Below are 18,102 nucleotides of genomic sequence, written 5' to 3' on the forward strand. Positions count from 1 at the left end.
TTCTTCCTTTGACCTCTTTATCACATTTGAAACGATGCAGTTTGCTAACTTGCTTGATGATTATAAGGTAAGCCTCCAAAGGGCAGGGAGTTTTGTCTATTTTGCTGCATCTTCAGAATCTACAGAGTCCTGCACACTGCAAACAGCTGTATAAGAATTCGTTGAATGAATTGGAGAATCACAGCCTAGGGTAACATCGTCTTAACTTTCTGGCCTTGAATCTCTCTGGGCGGGCCAAGATCGCCCACTGCCAAACGCTAGGGGGCAGACCGAGATTAGAAAAGGAACAATTTTTTCCCCCGGAGGGCAGAGTTCTCAACCTTTGCTAACGTTAGCATGACCTGGGTCGCCTTTAGATATACTGCACCAGGATGATGATGATGTTGTACAGTCGCCAAGTCGTGTCCAACTCTACCTCTGACTAAATCAGCATCTCCAGAGGGTGGGGCCCTGAGTGGGATAACGGAGACAAGCTCCAAGGATGCGGCTGAACCTAGCCTCTGCGTCACACTCCGGTGCCGCCGGGTGCATTTTATCCACAGTATTTGTGATAGGCCAGTGTCGTAGTTAGCAACACTCCCGCTGCTGCTGATTGAGCGGGAACCTGGGGGGAGACGGATTACAGCTTCTCGCCAATGAGTGGGGCTGCAGGCTCAGCGTGGGCCCGCCCCTGGGCAACGAGGCCCCGCCCTTGGACCGCGAGACTCGGCTCCCGGACTGCGTAGCCCCGCCCCCAGCCCCATTCCGCGGCCGTGGTACAAGGGTGCGGTCTGGGTGAGGTCGGATCTGGCGCCCGAGCGCTCTCTTCGTCTTCGCGCTTTACATTGCTTCGACTTCTCTCCACCGACCGGTGCGTGAGGCCCGGCTCTGTGGTCACGCGTGCAGCGGCGGCCAAGCGCGATGAGGCGAGCAGCGCTGCGGTAGGTAGCCGGGCGCCTGGTGGGGCGCGGACCCAGGGGCGCCCACTCCCTGCCTCGGCGCTGCTAGCCGGCCCGGGCGGAAGGAGCGGGCCGCAGCAGGCGGAACTAATGCCGGGGACTTATGGGCAGAAAATAGGGTCGGGTAGGGAAAGACACTAACGTACCGTGACCCCGCCAGCCTCTGCACTGCACCTCCCGCCTGCGCGTCTTCTGGCCGTAGTTTGATGATAAAAGTGAAGCGACACTTGAAGTGAGGAAGTTGGGTGTTCCCTGACATTCCTTTTTCTTTGCTCGTCTGGGGTGTAGTGTGGAGTTAGCCTTTTGTCAGAAGGCTAGAGTTTAGGAGTGCATATTACTTTTATCACCCTCTATGCTTCTTTGCAGAGCATGTTTATGGTTAAGTGCTTGACAGACTTGGACTCTGACTTGAGTGTGTTGTAATGTGGGTAGAGATTGCAGGGTACCTTCCGGCCTCTCAGGACCTCAGAACTGTGTGACTAGGTCCCTTGGTGCTGATTGAATTTTACTTTTACTGAACAGCAAGACCCTTAAGGCCAGGTGGGGGAGTGGCTTTGATTGGGCCACTTGGACAAGGAGGTTGATCTGAATCACAGTATTTTAAGTCTAGGGGCCCATGGGGGTGTCAAAAGGGAGTGGTCTGTGAACCATCTGAAATAATATATATCATTGTGTATATCAATAAAATATATCCCCCCACCCCAGCTACTAGGCATGAGGGGCCACAGGTTTCATCAGATTATCAGTAGGGACAACATGAAATTGTAGTGAAAAGTTACAATACACTGAATATTCACTGGAGAATAGAAATTTGTTATACTGATACACGATTAGTATAATCAATGATTTTTAAAAAGAGCATTCACATTAGGCCTTCGTTGTGCTACAGGGATGTATTTCCACATTTTTTATGGCAGTGTGCAAAGAGCAGGGTTGCAGGACCAGGACCACAGTTTTCCAAATAATTTGACCCAAGTGTTTCTCTGTATTTATCAACTCCTTTCTTTACTATCTCCATTTGATACTCTATTCAGAGATGGTCCATTATAGTGCCTGGCTTATTCCCAAACTTCTGGTCATTTTTGACCTTTAGGGGAGACTCTGAAGAAGCATGCCTTTCTGGAATAGCTCATGTTTTTTTGAGGACTTGTCAATGTAGTAGGCATGCCCCTCCCAGGTTAACGTGTGTTAACTTCTCTATTTTACATATGAGGAAACTAAAGCTCAGAGAGGTTAGGTAACTTGCTCAGGGTCACTCAGCTAACAAGCAGCATGGTAGGCTCTTAACCTCTGTATACTACACTGCTCTTCACTCAGGCAGAATGAGATAGTTTTCCTCAGTCTGCAGAAAATGCTGCTTCTTAAGGAACAAGACAGAATGCTTGTATAAATGTGTATTTACCCAAATATGTGAGATGAGTTGTATAGCTCCTGTTAGTTCGTGATTAGTATTTGAAGTATTTACCCACTCAGAGTCAGATCTCGTTTCTTATATTGTGATCATCTACTCCATCTATTATTATTCCCAGTTAATGTATTGAGGGCATGATTTTTTGCTCTTCCAGCTAATAGTGGCAATGGAAGATTTTTAGCTTTTTCCAGTGTGCTTTTTAAAACCCAATATATTCAGTTGCAGAATAGTAGTTTCTGAGACCACATGCTCTATTTCCTTCAGTGAGGGATTTGAACCTACGGAGTATACAGAAAGTGAAATAGTGAAAAAGTTCAGCTCATGTTCTGAGAAAACACAAATTAGAAGGTCAAGAATAAGAAGATTGAAATATTAATCCACATATAAAAATACAGAAATGGAAAATTTATTGGGAAAAGATAAACCAAAACTGTGTAAGATCGAGTCTTGTTAGCTGTGTAATTGGAGAATAAACACAAAACCAAAACCTGAACCCTTTAGGAAGCATTCTGGTCTTAGTGGATGAGCAGGGAGCATATCAGAGACAGTGTGATGTCTGGCTGGCTAAGGAGTTAATTTAGCCACTGAGCATGTGCTCCTTTCTGTATTCTTTGCAGTTAGAGTAGTTGATTTGGTGAAAGGACCAGGATTTGTTCTAGTAGCACATGACTGAAAACTACATGGAGATTTTACCAGATATTTTTAGTCAGAGACCCTTTGTGAATGCTGTAATTCAGAAGAGAAATCTATAGTAAATTTGGACTCTAAAGAAAATAAGTTAGTTATTACTGAACGTGGCGTTGCTGCTGCTAAGTCACTTCAGTCATGTCCGACTCTGTGCGACCCCATAGACGGCAGCCCACCAGGCTCCTCCGTCCCTGGGATTTTCCAGGCAAGAGTACTGGAGTGGGGTGCCATTAGGTAGTAAGAATTTACTAGTCACTTGAGCTGGAATTAATAGCAATATCTGGGGTTCTTGATGTTTTCAGTGCCTTGCCTTAGTCCACTGGGCTCTCAACAGATCAGTCTGTCAGTCCCTGATACTATGTGTGTGTTATCCCTGATAGCAGAGTGTGTGGTTAGGAGTCAAAACTTATGTACTAGCCAAAATCAAGTTAAACAGCTTGTTTTGGGGGAACAGGTTAAGCATATTTGGGTGAATACCTTGGATTTTATTCCATTGGGGAGTAGGAAATTTCTGCCTAAGTACATTAAATACTCTCTTTGAGTAACCCTGGAAAGGGTTCATTCTGTTTTCAAAGCTGATTGACTTTTAATTGGGTTTAGTTTATTTATTGAGGAAGTATGGTATGACAATAACAAAATAAATATTCTTCGTTTACTCAGCTGTTTACCGGATAGATTCTGGGCTTCTGAAGGTAATAAGTTAGAACCATGAAACCTGGTTGATATCTTTTATTTATTTATTTTGTAGATTGTTAACCTAATTTGCTCTCACTGGAGAGATGGTTTATGGTGTAGCCTCATAAGCAAATATGCATACACTTGAGAAACTAGTGCAGACACTGTAAAGACAGTATTTACTAAGAGTGTGCAATGGCAAAGTGCTCCAGAGGAGGCACAGGTCTTTGGGATTGTGAGGAAAGAAGCCATGGAACCTTCTCTAAGTGTGTTTCTTCTTGTTTTATAGGCTTTGTACCCTGAGCAAGGGGCTGCTTGCTCCCAGCAGAGGACTGACTCAAGAATCTCAGAACCCGGAGAATGTCTTCCACATCCGTGAAGGCAAGCATGAGTACTTACCTTTTAGGCCCATATAGGGAAAAAAAAAACAAAACCCTGTTTTATTTGAGAGGCATGTAGATAGACAGTTAGGGCAAATGATGCATAGTAAAGGTTGCTTTTTCATAAGATTCTCATTTATAAAATGACCAGGATAGCTTTGGATAGAAATCACATTCAGAACTTGACCTTTGGTTCCTGCAAGCCTTAGGGACTGAGCTTTTAGTTAAATGATTTTTACATCCTCTGTGTAGGTACTGTGAAGGCATGGAAAAAAGATATAATTCATGAGCAAGAGACAGGCCCTTCCGTTGTACCAACTAAAGACTCCTAGTCTGTAGTTTTGTTAGAGGTATCTTATTAATCTATGGTTAATCGAAGTTAGTTTCAGTTACTAATACGATATGCAAACTATGGATGTCTGTGTCAGTGTAGGAATATTCATTATAATGAAAATTATGGCTTCTTTAAAGGATCCAAATATATATATGTGTGTATATATATATACAAAATTTAAAATTTGCTTTGTTTTCTTGGCCCTCAGCAGCTGCCTCTCTTCTTAAACTCATTATAAACTAATAATAATCATTTTTTATCACTGAGCATCAGTAATCTGTGTACTATTTGGGATACTTTCTGTCCATTCTTTTATTTAAAGGACTTGGGAGGAAAAAAAAGTCAGAAATAAGACTAATTTACTCATGGATATTTTTGGCACAGTACTCTATGGTTTAATTGTAATTAGAGTTTGGACCTAATTTATGGTATATAACAGTTGGGTTTTTTGGGCCACACTGTGTGGCTTGCGGGATCTTAGTCGCCTGACCAGAGATTGAACTCAGGCCCCAGCAATGAAAGTACAAAGTTCTAACCACTGGACCACCAAGAAATTTGCTATAACAGTTGTTTGATAGAAAAATCAACCACTTTTTCATGAAAAGTAAAATGCATGTTCATCTAACCATATTTGGTTTTGATCACTTAGTTTTTGAAGGAACAAGGATTGCTGTAGGTAATTTTCTGTAACCGGAATGTATATTTAAAATGCTAGATAACAATGCATGAACTCAAAACATTATTTAAAATCCTATAGATTTGTTTTTTAATGTTGACTAACTACTGTTTAATCTTAATTTATTTCCCCTTTATCCATATAGCATATTCACCTATACATGTGAATCACGATGTGTGTGTGGTAATTGGTATCAACTCTTTTTTTAAGTGCTTAAATTTTTTTTGCAATAATTTATTCTTGCAATTTGGGGCAATGGGCATTAACTAAACTTAAATTGCTTTCTTTGCCTTTCCTTTATTGCTTCATTTTCCTTGCCTCAATTTTTCTAACATTTAGGGTAATATAAATGTATGAGAAATCAATTAGAGTGAGACTCAAATTTTGATAAAAGTCCTACTGCCTATAAGAAGATAGGCTGGGATTCTGTTCATAATGTCTTCATCATAAAGGGACTCCAACTGAAGCTGATACACAGCCTCATCTGATGAATAATTGGAGTTACCCTTTTCTGCTTATTTATAAGGAAAAAAGTTTGTTTTTTTCTGTATCATTTTATGCAAAACCCAAACTTTTTGGCCAGCCCAAAAAATCCCAGTGATTGACACAGGATATTCTTTTCTGCACTAAAGGAGAAGGAAATGGCAACCCACTCCAGTATTCTTGCCTAGAGAATCCCGTGGACAGAGGAGCCTGGTGGGCTGCTGTCCATAGGGTCGCACAGAGTCGGACACGACTGAAGTGACTTAGCAGCAGCAGCAGCACTAAGGAAACAGTAATTGTTTCAAGTTTTGGGGACGCAGAGGCCTGATCCCTTCCCTGAGCTGTTTGTTTATGGCATTAAATGGAAATTCATAGCTCTTTGAAGATTTTGAATGCATGACTCACTTTTTGGAGTTCTGGAGCTCATTACCGTAATCCAGTTCTCACATTCTTAGTTTCATGGAATGACTCTTTATTTTTGTTTCAGTTCGAGATAAGTTGCGGGAGATAGTAGGAGCATCCACAAACTGGAGGTATGCACTCTGTTCATTCGTTCTTCTATCCCTGGAGTGGTATGCCAGGCTTATTTAGGCTCAGTTGATGCTCCCATTGTAGGAATGGGGGAAACCCATTGTTAAGAAATGGATTGAGAGGTTTTTTCACCTGGGGGAGAAGATCAACATTCCAGCATACTCATCAGTTGATGCTTTGTTGTCGTAAAATCATGTAATTTATATGTACTCTACATTTTTCAAAGTGCATTCAGGTATATTACCTGACTGATTGTCAGTGAAACTTAGGACATGCCTATGACATATGTTTCTGTTCATTTTTTGCATTTGATGAGACTGAAACTCAGACATTGAACGATCGAGTACTGGGGTTTGGAACTTGAACCCAAGTTTCCTGGTTCATCTGTTTCATGAAGCATGACTCCTTTATTGCTTCTTATGAGTTCATAATTAACCAGGTCTTCCATACAATCTTTATCTCTCAGTATTTCCTTATTGTAAAATAGGGTAGTATCCCTCTTGGTGAACAGAATTTTGAGGCTAAAATGAGATAAACAGAAAGCACAGTAATAATAATCTATTGTTGGTATAAAAATTACCTGATGACTTCTTTTTATCTCATTGTATGAAAAATTTCAATTTACTTAAAAGTGGAAAAAATGAATACCTTTTGTTCCCACCGTCTGAATTGGGTACTTAGGAACATTTTTCCAAATTTGCCAATTTACATATACAAGTCCCTGGTGGCTCAGATGGTAAAGCATCTGCAATGTGGGAGACCCGGGTTTGATCCCTGGGTCGGGAGGATCCCCTGGAGAAGGAAATGGCAATCCACTCCAGCACTCTTGCCTGGAAAATCCCATGGACGGAGGAGCCTGATAGGCTACAGTCCATGGGGTCGCAAAGAGTTGATCACGACTGAGCGACTTCACTTTCACTTTCACTTACATATACTGGCTATATAGGTTCATGACACTTCAGCTCCAGTTATGTTCCAGTACATCTCTAATAAATAAATATATTTTCCTATGTAACAAGCAGTTATAAATCTCCAATAAGTAAGATGTTCTCTCATGTGGTGAAATTGACAGTCATTCCCTAATAGTATGTTATTCATCCATATTCAGCATTCCTCCATTGTTCCCCACATATTTTTTTATAACTTTTAATAAAAATCAAGATCCAGTAAACAATTGCATGCTTATGACTCTCGTCTCCCCTAGTGTAGAATAATTACCCCTGCCTCCTTTTTTATCCCTATGAGTTTAACTTTAAAGAGGCCAAGCCATTTGTCTTGTTGAATGTTCCATATTCTGGATTTACCTGGTTCCATTTGTAGGCTTCACCTTTCTGGCAGTTATACTTCATAAGTAAGCTTAGAAAGACAGCTTAATGAATGATACTGTGAATATTTTAGTTCCCTATCCCCTTGTGTCTCTCTCCTCTTCCACCTTAATCGTCTCTTCTTTTTCTTCCCTTTCTGTCTCCTTTTCATATTATCTTCCTCTTTACCTTTTGGTGTGCCTTCCAAACTTCTTTTGGATATACTCCATTTTTCCTCCTCTGTCTCTCTTTACTGAAATTGAAGGCAGAGAGAGAGAGAGAGAGCTGGGGCACAGAAAAAACGAGACTTGTCCAGGTGAGAAATGGGAATGTGGAGTTCAGTGGCCATGTTGTTCTTTAGTGCATTTACATATATATTAAAAAATATATATTTTTATTATGTCCATTTCTGTATTTTTAGTTTGATTTCCAAGATTCTATTCTTTCAATACACTTTTTGATGAGGGTGAATGTATCGTTCATTTGGATATATCTGTATCACTTATAAGTGTATTTTTCTTATCTACTAGGCTGAGAAATTTCAAAAGACATTTTTAATTTCACCAAGTGGCAGGTGGGAAGGGAGGGAAGGAAAAGGAGATGAGGTAGGTCCAGACCTGCTCTTTCCTCCTTTCATGGTGTCTGACTGGCCTGTATAGCACTGAAGTTGTGGGAGAGCAGGTTCCTGTGTTTCATGAAGCTTGTATCCTTTCTTCTCAGAGACCATGTGAAAGCAATGGAGGAAAGAAAACTACTTCATAGTTTCCTGGCTAAGTCACAAAAAGGACTGCCTCCTAGGACCATGAAAGACAGTTACATTGAAGTTTTCTTGCCTTTGGGCAGTCAGCCTGAATTACGAGAGAAATATTTGACTGTTCAAAACACCGTAAGGTAACACAGCGCTAGTTTTGCTTGTGCCATTTGTTTTTATTTCCTTTCTTTGTTATAACTTTGAGATCCGTTCACTTATCTAAAATGTGTGATTCTCTGATTTTTAATATATTCAGAGAATTGTACAACCATCACCATAATAAATTTTAGTAGATATTTATCACCTCATGATGTGTTATTTTTTTTAAAGGGTGATCATCATGATTTTCATTTCATCACAGTTTTCTTTATTTTACAGGTTTGGCAGGATTCTTGAGGATCTTGACAGCCTAGGAGGTACTGATATTTTAATATTTTTGAATAGGGACTTATATCAATACATTGATGCCTATGGCTGGAAAAGGTCTTTTTATTCTTTAACTTGCACAGATGAAGATATTCTAAAAGAGCAGAAAAAGAATGGCATCTACTAATTCTGAATTGTCATAATTATTTTATTTAATTAACCGAAAAGTGGCAGAGTACAAGGAGTTGTTCTTCCCTGAATCATGTGAGAGTATGATGATGACACGATGCACATCAACCCCAGCTATTTTCACATGTGTTTCCTACAAACAAGGACATTCTCCTTCATTAACTACAAGATAACCCTCAAAATCAAGAAATTAACACTGACATTTAGACAGTCTAATCCTCAGACCCCATTCAACTTTGGCCAGAGGTCCTTTATAGCAGGAGGATCCACTTCTGAATCACGTATTGTGTTTAGTTGTTGTATCACAGACAGTTCGTCAGTCTTTCCCTGACTTTCATGACCTTGATCCTCTTGAAGGTTATGCGCCAGTTCTTTTGTGGAATTTCTTTTAATTTGGATTTGTTTGACGCGTCCCCAAGATTAGATATGGGACATGCATGTTTGACTGGAGTGACGTAGAAGGGATGCTGTGTTTCTGTTGCATCTTAGCAGGTAGAGCATAATTCTAATTTGTCCTATTCCTGTGATGTTATCTTTGATTCCTTGGTGAAGGTGGTGTCTGCCAGGTTTCTTTGCTGTAAAGTTACTCTTTTCCCCTTTTAAATTAATAAGTACCTTGTTGGGACTTGTGAAAATCCCATTCCTCATCAGACTTTTATCAATTATTTTAAACTCAGTAGGGACTCAGGGATTCCTATGTTACTGAATGGAGTAGAATGTATTTCTATCATCTGTTTTGATGTTCAAATTGTCCCGGGACTGTTTCAGTCCCTTCATGCTGACTTCTATGGTTTTTTCTGTTTTTATTTATTTATTTTTTTTCTTGGATGTGTCCCCATCATTCTCTGAGAACTTCCTCACTTTTTGGCACAAGATCTTCTAGGCTCATTTCTACTTTTTGTGTTCCAGTCCTGGAATCAGCCAAATCTCTGAGGAGCCCTGGATCTTTTTAATGGAGAAACCAAGATCTGGGTGCTGGAGTGGTCATCGTTGCTGGGGTATCACTATTCCAATGCCCTTTTAGTATGTGAGCTGGGGAATATATGCACATACATGTTCATTTCCATTTATACCTGCCTGCCAATCTATCTCTTTCCTTCTTTCCATCTGTTTATATCTCTGTCTGTTGGAACCTTGGGTTCATACTGATAGTCCCAATTCTAATCTAGCCACAGGTTCATTCTTTATTCCTCCCTTTTCACATTTGTAATTCCCTTCTCCAGCTGGTTCCATTATCCAGAATATAATTACTCATTTGATCAGTTCCCCTGTATGTAGCCAGTTTCATGTGACTGCCACCTCAAAATCCTCCTGGATGCTCCCCTCACCTTGCTGGGGTGCTGCTCTGTACCAGGTGACCCTCTGCAGGTCACCATCCTCATTGTGCTTGGGCTGCAGCTTGCTGGGCCATGGCTCTCATTGCCTCACTGTGTGTCCTCCTGACCCCATGTGGGCTTCAGCACTCGATCTGGGATTTGGGGCTGTGCTGCTTGCTCCTACTGAATGGCCTTTGGACTGAACTGTTGGGAAAGCATTTAAAGAAAGGCTCTGTTAATCTTTAAAATAGAGACGTAAATCCATTGTTGGTCTTACACCTAGCTACGTTTTTCTTGAAATTAATAAACTTGCTTAAAAATTCATAAGTTAGTTAATGTTAGTCACTCAGTTGTGTGACTCTGTGTGACACTGCCAGGGACAGTAGCCCGTCCATGGAATTCTCCAGGCAAGAATACTAGAGTGGGTTGCTATTTCCTTTTCCAGAGGATCTTCTTGACCCAGGGATCAAACCCATGTCTCCTCTGTCTCCTGCATTGCAGGCGAGTTCTTTACCACTAGTGCCACCTGGGAAGCCCTAAAAATTCTTACTGGCTCTTAAAAAAAGATCTTTCTGTCTCTCTCTCACGTGTGCGCGCACGCACACACACACACACACACACACACACACACACACACACACACTGACTTGACTTTGGTTTACTTAGGTGTCCCTAAATAAATGGGCTTCCCTGGTGGCTCAGATGATGAAGAATCTGCCTGCAGTGTCTGCCAGTGAAGGAGACACTGGTTTGATACCTGGGTTGGAGAATTCCGTGGACGGAGGAATCTGGTGGGCTACAGTCCAGGGGGTCACAAAGAGTTGGACATGACTGAGTGACTAACACTTAGCTTAAATACACAAACTCCCCTGCCACTATGCTGTTTTTCTTCATCACCTCATGTAGATGGCTAGTCCCTTTCCCTTGTTCATTTGATACTGTTCCATCCCTTTTTTCAAGAAACTCGCCTTTTATCACATACACTTTCTCCCTCGTATCTCAGGCCTTTGCTCAACTTCACTTTTCCCTCAGTTTCTAAACATATTCAAGGCTCTTGAGTCTTACAATGAAAAATAGGTAAAATCCCCTTCCCTTATAGCACTCTGCAGTTTTCTTTCCCTCTCACTTGAGAGCTAACTCTGTTCTGGCTTCTGCTCCTCTGTGTCATTGAGCTGATTATGCCAAGCAGTCTGTTGCTGCCTTACTGCGTGATCTCACAGGTGCTTCTTAGCATACATGACCCCTTTGCAGCTCCTGACAGTGTCGAACTCAGCTGTGGGCGTTGGCGATATCTCCTCCCACCTCTCAGGCTGCTACTTCCCAGTCTCCTTTGTAGCTTCCTCTTTCTCTGTTGATCCTTTAAATGTTGCTGATCTCCAGGGTGTTGTCTTCTGCCCCTTTTTGTTGTTGATAGATGCACCTTCTTTATAAATCTCGAATCCCAGTGCTTCAGTTGTTCTCAGTATTGTTGAGTTGTTCAGTCGTGTTTGACCCCATGGATACCAGGCTTCCCTGTCCTTCACCATCTCGCAGAGTTTGCTCAAACTCATGTCCATTGAGTCAGTGATGCCATCCAACCATCTCATCCTCTGTTGTCCCCTTCTCCTCCTATATTAGCTGTATTTATTTCACTAAAATGTACTTAAATAAAAACCAGTATAAAGAGGCACAAACCTGAGAACAGGAAAAATTCACCATGAAAATATAAAAATTGCAAACCTGCTTGCACGTAGTAATAGTCTTAGTTCAAAATGGATTGCTAAATTTGACTGCTTTAAATTGAAAAACTCCCATATGACCAAAGATACTATAATAACAACAAAAACCCTAGCACATTTCTGCAAGAAAGAATAACCAAAAAGAAGAATGAAGAAAATAATAAACTATATAAAAGGGTTACTACAAATGAATAAGAAAAAGATAAAGAAGCCAACCAAAAGTGGGGGCTTCCCTGGTGGCTCAGTGATAAGGAATCCACCTGCCAATGCAGGGGACACAGGTTTAATCCCTGGTCTAAGACGATCCCACATCCCACAGAGCAACTAAGCCCGTGTACCACAACTGCTGAGCCCACGTGCCGCAGTGACTGAAGCCCACTTGCCTGGAGCCTGTGCTCCACAAAAGAAGCTCTGTTGTCCTCTTCTCCTTTGGCCTTCAATCTTTCCCAGCCTCAGGTCTCTTTGCATCAGGTGGCCAAAGTACTGGAGCTTCAGTATCAGTCCTCCCAATGAATATTCAGGGTTGATTTCCTTTAGGATTGACTGGTTTGATCTTCTTGCTGTCCAAGGGACTCTCAAGAGTCTTCTCCAACACCATGGTTCAAAGCATCAATTCTAGTATGGGAGCTATATAAGGTACATTTCCTGGCCTGCTCTTGTGAGTTTCAGACCAGTTTGTCCTCCTGCCTTTTGGCCATCTTCATTTGGATCTGCCATGGACTTCCTGAATTCAGTGTGTTGAAAATAGTCCACTCTGCTCTCCCTGTGTATATCTTTTTTCTCAGTGAATGGTACATTGTCTTCACTCATGCAAGTTAGATACCTGAGTTAATTTAAGTCTTGTCAAACCTGCCTTCTTCTTAGCTCTTGGATCTTTTCTCTTGTCTTCATTTCCACTAATGTGCCATAGGTCAGACACTTACAGTTTCCTTTCTGGGTACCATTAAGGTTTGTAAATGGTGTTTCTTGCCTTTCGCTCCTCATCCCCCTCCCAGTACATCCTTTAGCAGGTGCATGGGTGGAAGAGTTTATTGTTACTCAACAGATACTGAGCACAGACCCAGTCCTGAGGGTTGATGATACAAATTTGAATGAATCATAGGGTAGGCAGGGATGCTATTGAAGAAGTACAGTACAATTTTAAATGAGTTGATATTTGTAAGGTACATAGAGTCATGCTTGGCACCTGTACATACTTGTTAAAATATGGGAAGCATACATATCACCACAGGGTAGTGTAGGAGCCGAGGGTATTATGGGGAAGGAGGGAGAGCTCTAAGCCAAATAATAGTTTCATGATTCAGGAAGAGTCAAGAGGAAAACAGGTAGGTGAGTCCTTGTCTTTTATTTCTCTTTTTGAAGATGTTTGATGTTTTCAGACTCATGTGTTGGGGGCTTTTTCTGACTTAGGCACCATACCTTGGTTGAAGATAATAAGCCACCTGGTAGACCTGGGCTTTGGGCTTCAGTTTCCTCATCAGAGCTAAAATTCAACGGACAGATTAGAGGATTTCTAGATCTCATTAATGTATCAAAATCTTTGGTTCTAGGGTATGACCACTAGTGGGATATGGGGAATTGGGTCTTCAAAACCAGATAAGACTGTTTATGAGTTTCAAGGAGTGAATTGTAAACATTAAAAAATAATTTTGCTTTTTCCTTTATTTGGTTCTCTTCTGTTTTCCTACAGTTCTTATTTGCTACATGCACAACAAAATTCACTCAGCTAAGATGTCTCCTTTATCGATAGTTACAGCCCTGGTGGACAAGATTGGTAAGTGATATTATTTTCTTGGCATACTTAGAATTTTTAGTAATTATAAAATATCGATATTAGAGGAAATATTTTCCTTTTATGGAGAAATTTTTATGTATATATATGTATATGCATATGAAAAAGTCAGCTATGTACCAACATGTTTTTTATAATTATCTTCGAGTGGAAGGGTTTTGCATGATTCTGGTTTCACTTTTTATATTCTTTGCATTGCCTTATTTTTCAGAAAGACATACACATGTCTTCAGTATGTCAAAAAGGAATCATATTTTTAGTTTTCAAGACAAAAAAGAAATATAATGAAATTTATGAAAATTTCCAATGAAATATGTCGATTTACAGCACAGAAAAGTTGGAGTATGGTTTATGCTCAGGTTGGTTTTCTGTTTTGTAGATATGTGTAAGAAGAATTTGAGCCCAGAACAGGACATCAAGTTCAGTGGCCATGTCAGTTGGGTTGGGAAGACATCCATGGAAGTCAAGATGCACATGTTCCAGGTGTGTCTGTGCCGAAATCTGCCCCCTTTTTCTAATACAGCCAGCTAGTCTCAGTGAAAGAAAAGCTTGCTTACCTATCTATCCATAGACAGGTGTATAGTTTTATAAGTTTTCCACTTATAGAAGAGCAATTCAAGTTCATGTCATACAGATGGTGTATTAGTATCCTCCTGGACAAAGACTGACAGATTATTTGGTGTTTAGGCTTAATGTTTATTATTTTCAAATCATATATAGCTCCATGTTAAGGTACTTGTTTCTGGTTTTACCCTACAGAATTTCACAACAGTCTGAGTTCTGTTAAACATAAATGGAATTGGTCACTGTTAGTTTCTTAGGGCTGCTGTAGCAAAGTACCACAAACCAGATGGCTTAAAACAACAGAAATTAATTGTTTTACAATTGCGAGGCTAGAAATCCAAAATTAAGGTCTCAGCAGGACCATGCTCCCTCTAAAACCTGTATAGGAGAAGCCTTCTTTGCTTCTTCCTAGCTTCTAATGGTTCGCTGGCTTTTTGGCATTCCTTGGCTTGTAGTTTTAACACTCATTATCTTCCTTCTTCATGACATAGCACTTTCTTCTTGTGTTTCTATGTCTCTTCTGTTCTTACAAGGGCATCAATAATACTGGATTAAGGGCCCACCTACTCCAGTGTGACCTCATCTTATCTGATTATATCTGCAACAACCCTATGTCTAAATACAGTCACCTTCACCTGTGCTGACGGTTGGGACATCAACATATCTTGTTGGGGGGCACAGTTCAACCCATAACAGTCACTTAGATTACTATAGCATCTAGGAACAGCCTCTCTGATGAGCACAAGTCAGAACAGCTATTATAAGGTAATGAAGAAGGACTTCCCTGGTGGCCTAGTGGCTAAGACTCTGTGCTCCTCATGCAGGGGGCCTGGGTTTAGTCCCTTGTCAGGGACCTAGATCTTACATGCTGCAACTAAGAGTTTGAATGCTGCTAAGACTTGGCACAGCCAAATAAATTAAAACATATTTTTTTAAAGAGAGATGAAGAAATTTGTCAAGAAAAAGTACCTCGAAGATAATAGTACAGAAATCAAATAATTCAGAATATGTTCAAGATTTCATTGTGAAACTTAGCTAAGAACAACTTAGTTATATCAGGGTATTAGATGGATCTGTCATTCAGATACATTTTTCTTTTCTGTTATGAAATCATGAAGCATTTCACCTTTTGGAAAAAGTCTGGAGGTTGCTCTGCAGTAATTAAAAGTATTTTGTCAAAATCAGTTCAGTTCAGTCGCTCAGTTGTGTCCGACTCTTTGCAACCCCATGGATTGCAGCACTGCAGGCTTCTCTGTCCATCACCAACTCCCGGAGTTCACTCAGACTCATGTCCATCGAGTTGGTGATGCCATCCAGCCATCTCATCCTCTGTCGTCCCCTTCTCCTCCCGCCTTCAATCTTTCCCAGCATCAGGGTTTTTTCCAATCTCAGTTCTTTGAATCAGGTGGCCAAAGTATTGAAGTTTCAGCTTCAGCATCAGTCCTTCCAATGAATATTCAGGACTAATTTCCTTTAGAATTGACTGGTTGGATCTCCTTGCAGTCCAAGAGACTCTCAAGAGTCTTCTCCAACACCACAGTTCAAAAGCATCAATTCTTTGCTGCTCAGCTTTCTTTATAGTCCAACTCTCACATCCATACATGACTACTGGAAAAACAGCTTTGACTAGACGGACCTTTGTTGGTAAAGTAATGTCTCTGCTTTTTAATATGCTGTCTAGGTTGGTCATAGCTTTTCTTCCAAGGAGAAAGTGTCTTTTAATTTCGTGGCTGCAGTCACCATCTGCAGTGATTTTGGAGCCCAAGAAAATAGTCTGTCAGTGTTTTCATTGTTTCCCCATTTATTTGCTGTGAAGTGATGGGACCGGATGCCATGATCTTAGTTTTCTGAATGTTGAGTTTTAAGCCAACTTTTTCACTCTCCTCTTTCACTTTCATCAAGAGGCTCTTTAGTTCTTCTTCACTTTCTACCATAAGGGTGGTGTCATCTGCATATCTGAGGTTATTGATATTTATCCCGGCAATCTTGATTCCAGCTTGTGCTTCATCCGGCCCAGCATTTCACATGATGTACTCTGCATTTAAGTTAAATAAACAAAATAGGTCCTTTTAAAATTTGATACTGTATGTAAACATCGAATTTTTTAAACTCCCTTGTTGCTGCTTTTAAATAATAATAATACTGCTTTTAAAACCAAACATGGGCATACACACTGAGGAAACCAGAAGGGAAAGAGACACGTGTACCCCAGTGTTCATCGCAGCACTGTTTATAATAGCCAGGACATGGAAGCAACCTAGATGTCCATCAGCAGATGAATGGATAAGAAAGCTATGGTATATATACACAATGGAGTATTACTCAGCCATTAAAAAGAATTCATTTGAATCAGTTCTAATGAGGTGGATGAAACTGGAGCCTATTATACAGAGTGAAGTAAGCCAGAAAGAAAAACACCAATACAGTATACTAACACATATATATGGAATTTAGAAAGATGGTAACAATAACCCTGTATACGAGACAGCAAAAGAGACACTGATGTATAGAACAGTCTTATGGGCTCTGTGGGAGAGGGAGAGGGTGGGAAGATTTGGGAGAATGGCATTGAAACATGTATACTATCAAGTATGAAACGAGTCGCCAGTCCAGGTTCGATGCACGATACTGGATGCTTGGGGCTGGTGCACTGGGATGACCCAGAGGGATGGTATGGGGAGGGAGGAGGGAGGAGGGTTCAGGATGGGGAACACATGTATACCTGTGGCAGATTCATTTCGATATTTGGCAAAACCAATACAATATTGTAAAGTTTAAAAATAAAATAAAATTAAAAAAAAAAAATTTAACATAGCATCTGTTATCCAAACAATGGAAAGAGATGCCATTTATTGTTTACAGTGTATTTCAGAAATCAATGTCTAAATTTAAAAAAACAAACAAACAAACAAACATGAAGTTGTTGGGGATGGTGCTATGATTTGTTCACTTCCTTTCTTAGCCCTAATGGTTGATTCACAGTGGGTTCCTGGCATAAGACCTGCTTTCTAAAGAATCTTTGGCAAATAGATTGAAAAAGAGATAAAGGAATTATTTGGAAGCAAGCCAGTGAAAAATCAGTGCCAGAAATACACTTGTGTTTTAAATTTGCATTTCTCATTGGCCATTTTAATGAATAACTCATGGCTTAAGTGATCTTTTATTCCAGAGAAGGAGCTTGGCAATAGATACCCTGCCTCTGGTTTGGCTAAAATGTAGGGTTCAGATCCCAGCTCTTGGACTTCCCTTGCAGTTCAGTGGCTAAGACTTCACACTTCCACTACAAGGGGCACGGGTTTGATCCCTGGTTGGGGGACTAGGATCCCACATGCCACATGGTGTGAGCAAAAAAAAAAATCCTAATTCTGCTGTTTGTTAGCCATGTGACTGTGGGCAGATTTCTTGCCCTCTCTGAGATGCTGTTTTGTTAGCCACAGTAGCCACTAATCAAATGTTGCCAATTATGTTAATTTATCATCATTGCTGTGGAGATGGTTCCAGATCTCTTCTAGGCTTGGCCTTCAGACCTGCCTTTTGGGATTCCCATAGATCTCTCTCCCATGTGTACTCTTGCTGTCTCCCAAGTCCGGTGTGTTCCAGACTGTGTCAGCTTCCTTTCCAATCCTGACTCTCCTTTGCTTTCCCCTTTCCCACCCTCCTGTTTCTCCCAGCTCCAAACCTTTGTGAAAGCTTTAATTTTTCCCTGTCCCATGCAGCCTTTTGCCAAGTCTTGCAGATTTGTCACCCACTGTTGCTCACCAGAGTCCTTGCTTCCCTTTCCCCCTGGCCTCTGAGTTTCATTCAAGCCCTCACTGCCTCTTGTGTGAGCGTCTTAGTTGTCTTTTAATTATTCTGCCTGTCTTTAGTCTCTTCTGTCTTAATTTTACACATATCTACCAGATAGATCTTCCACAACCGATCTTCAGTCATATCACTTCCCTTCTCAGAACCCTTCAATGGCCATTATCTGTGGTTCAAAGTCTAAAT

At 40.8% G+C, this 18,102-nt stretch overlaps 1 protein-coding gene across 1 annotated transcript in view; it reads left to right on the forward strand.

Annotated features, from left to right (window-relative positions):
• Positions 1-651: 651 nt before the first annotated feature.
• ACOT9 (acyl-CoA thioesterase 9) overlaps positions 652-18,102 on the forward strand; it is a 29,305-nt gene continuing 11,854 nt past the window's right edge. The window contains exons 1-7 of the mRNA XM_019956190.2: positions 652-920; positions 4,001-4,092; positions 6,072-6,117; positions 8,140-8,310; positions 8,549-8,586; positions 13,450-13,533; positions 13,931-14,034. Coding sequence (XP_019811749.1) covers positions 901-920; positions 4,001-4,092; positions 6,072-6,117; positions 8,140-8,310; positions 8,549-8,586; positions 13,450-13,533; positions 13,931-14,034 — 555 coding nt within the window. The 5' untranslated portion in view covers positions 652-900. The remainder of the gene's footprint in view (positions 921-4,000; positions 4,093-6,071; positions 6,118-8,139; positions 8,311-8,548; positions 8,587-13,449; positions 13,534-13,930; positions 14,035-18,102) is intronic.

Source organism: Bos indicus, chromosome X, assembly GCF_029378745.1.
Source record: "Bos indicus isolate NIAB-ARS_2022 breed Sahiwal x Tharparkar chromosome X, NIAB-ARS_B.indTharparkar_mat_pri_1.0, whole genome shotgun sequence".
Taxonomy (NCBI): Eukaryota; Metazoa; Chordata; class Mammalia; order Artiodactyla; family Bovidae; genus Bos; species Bos indicus.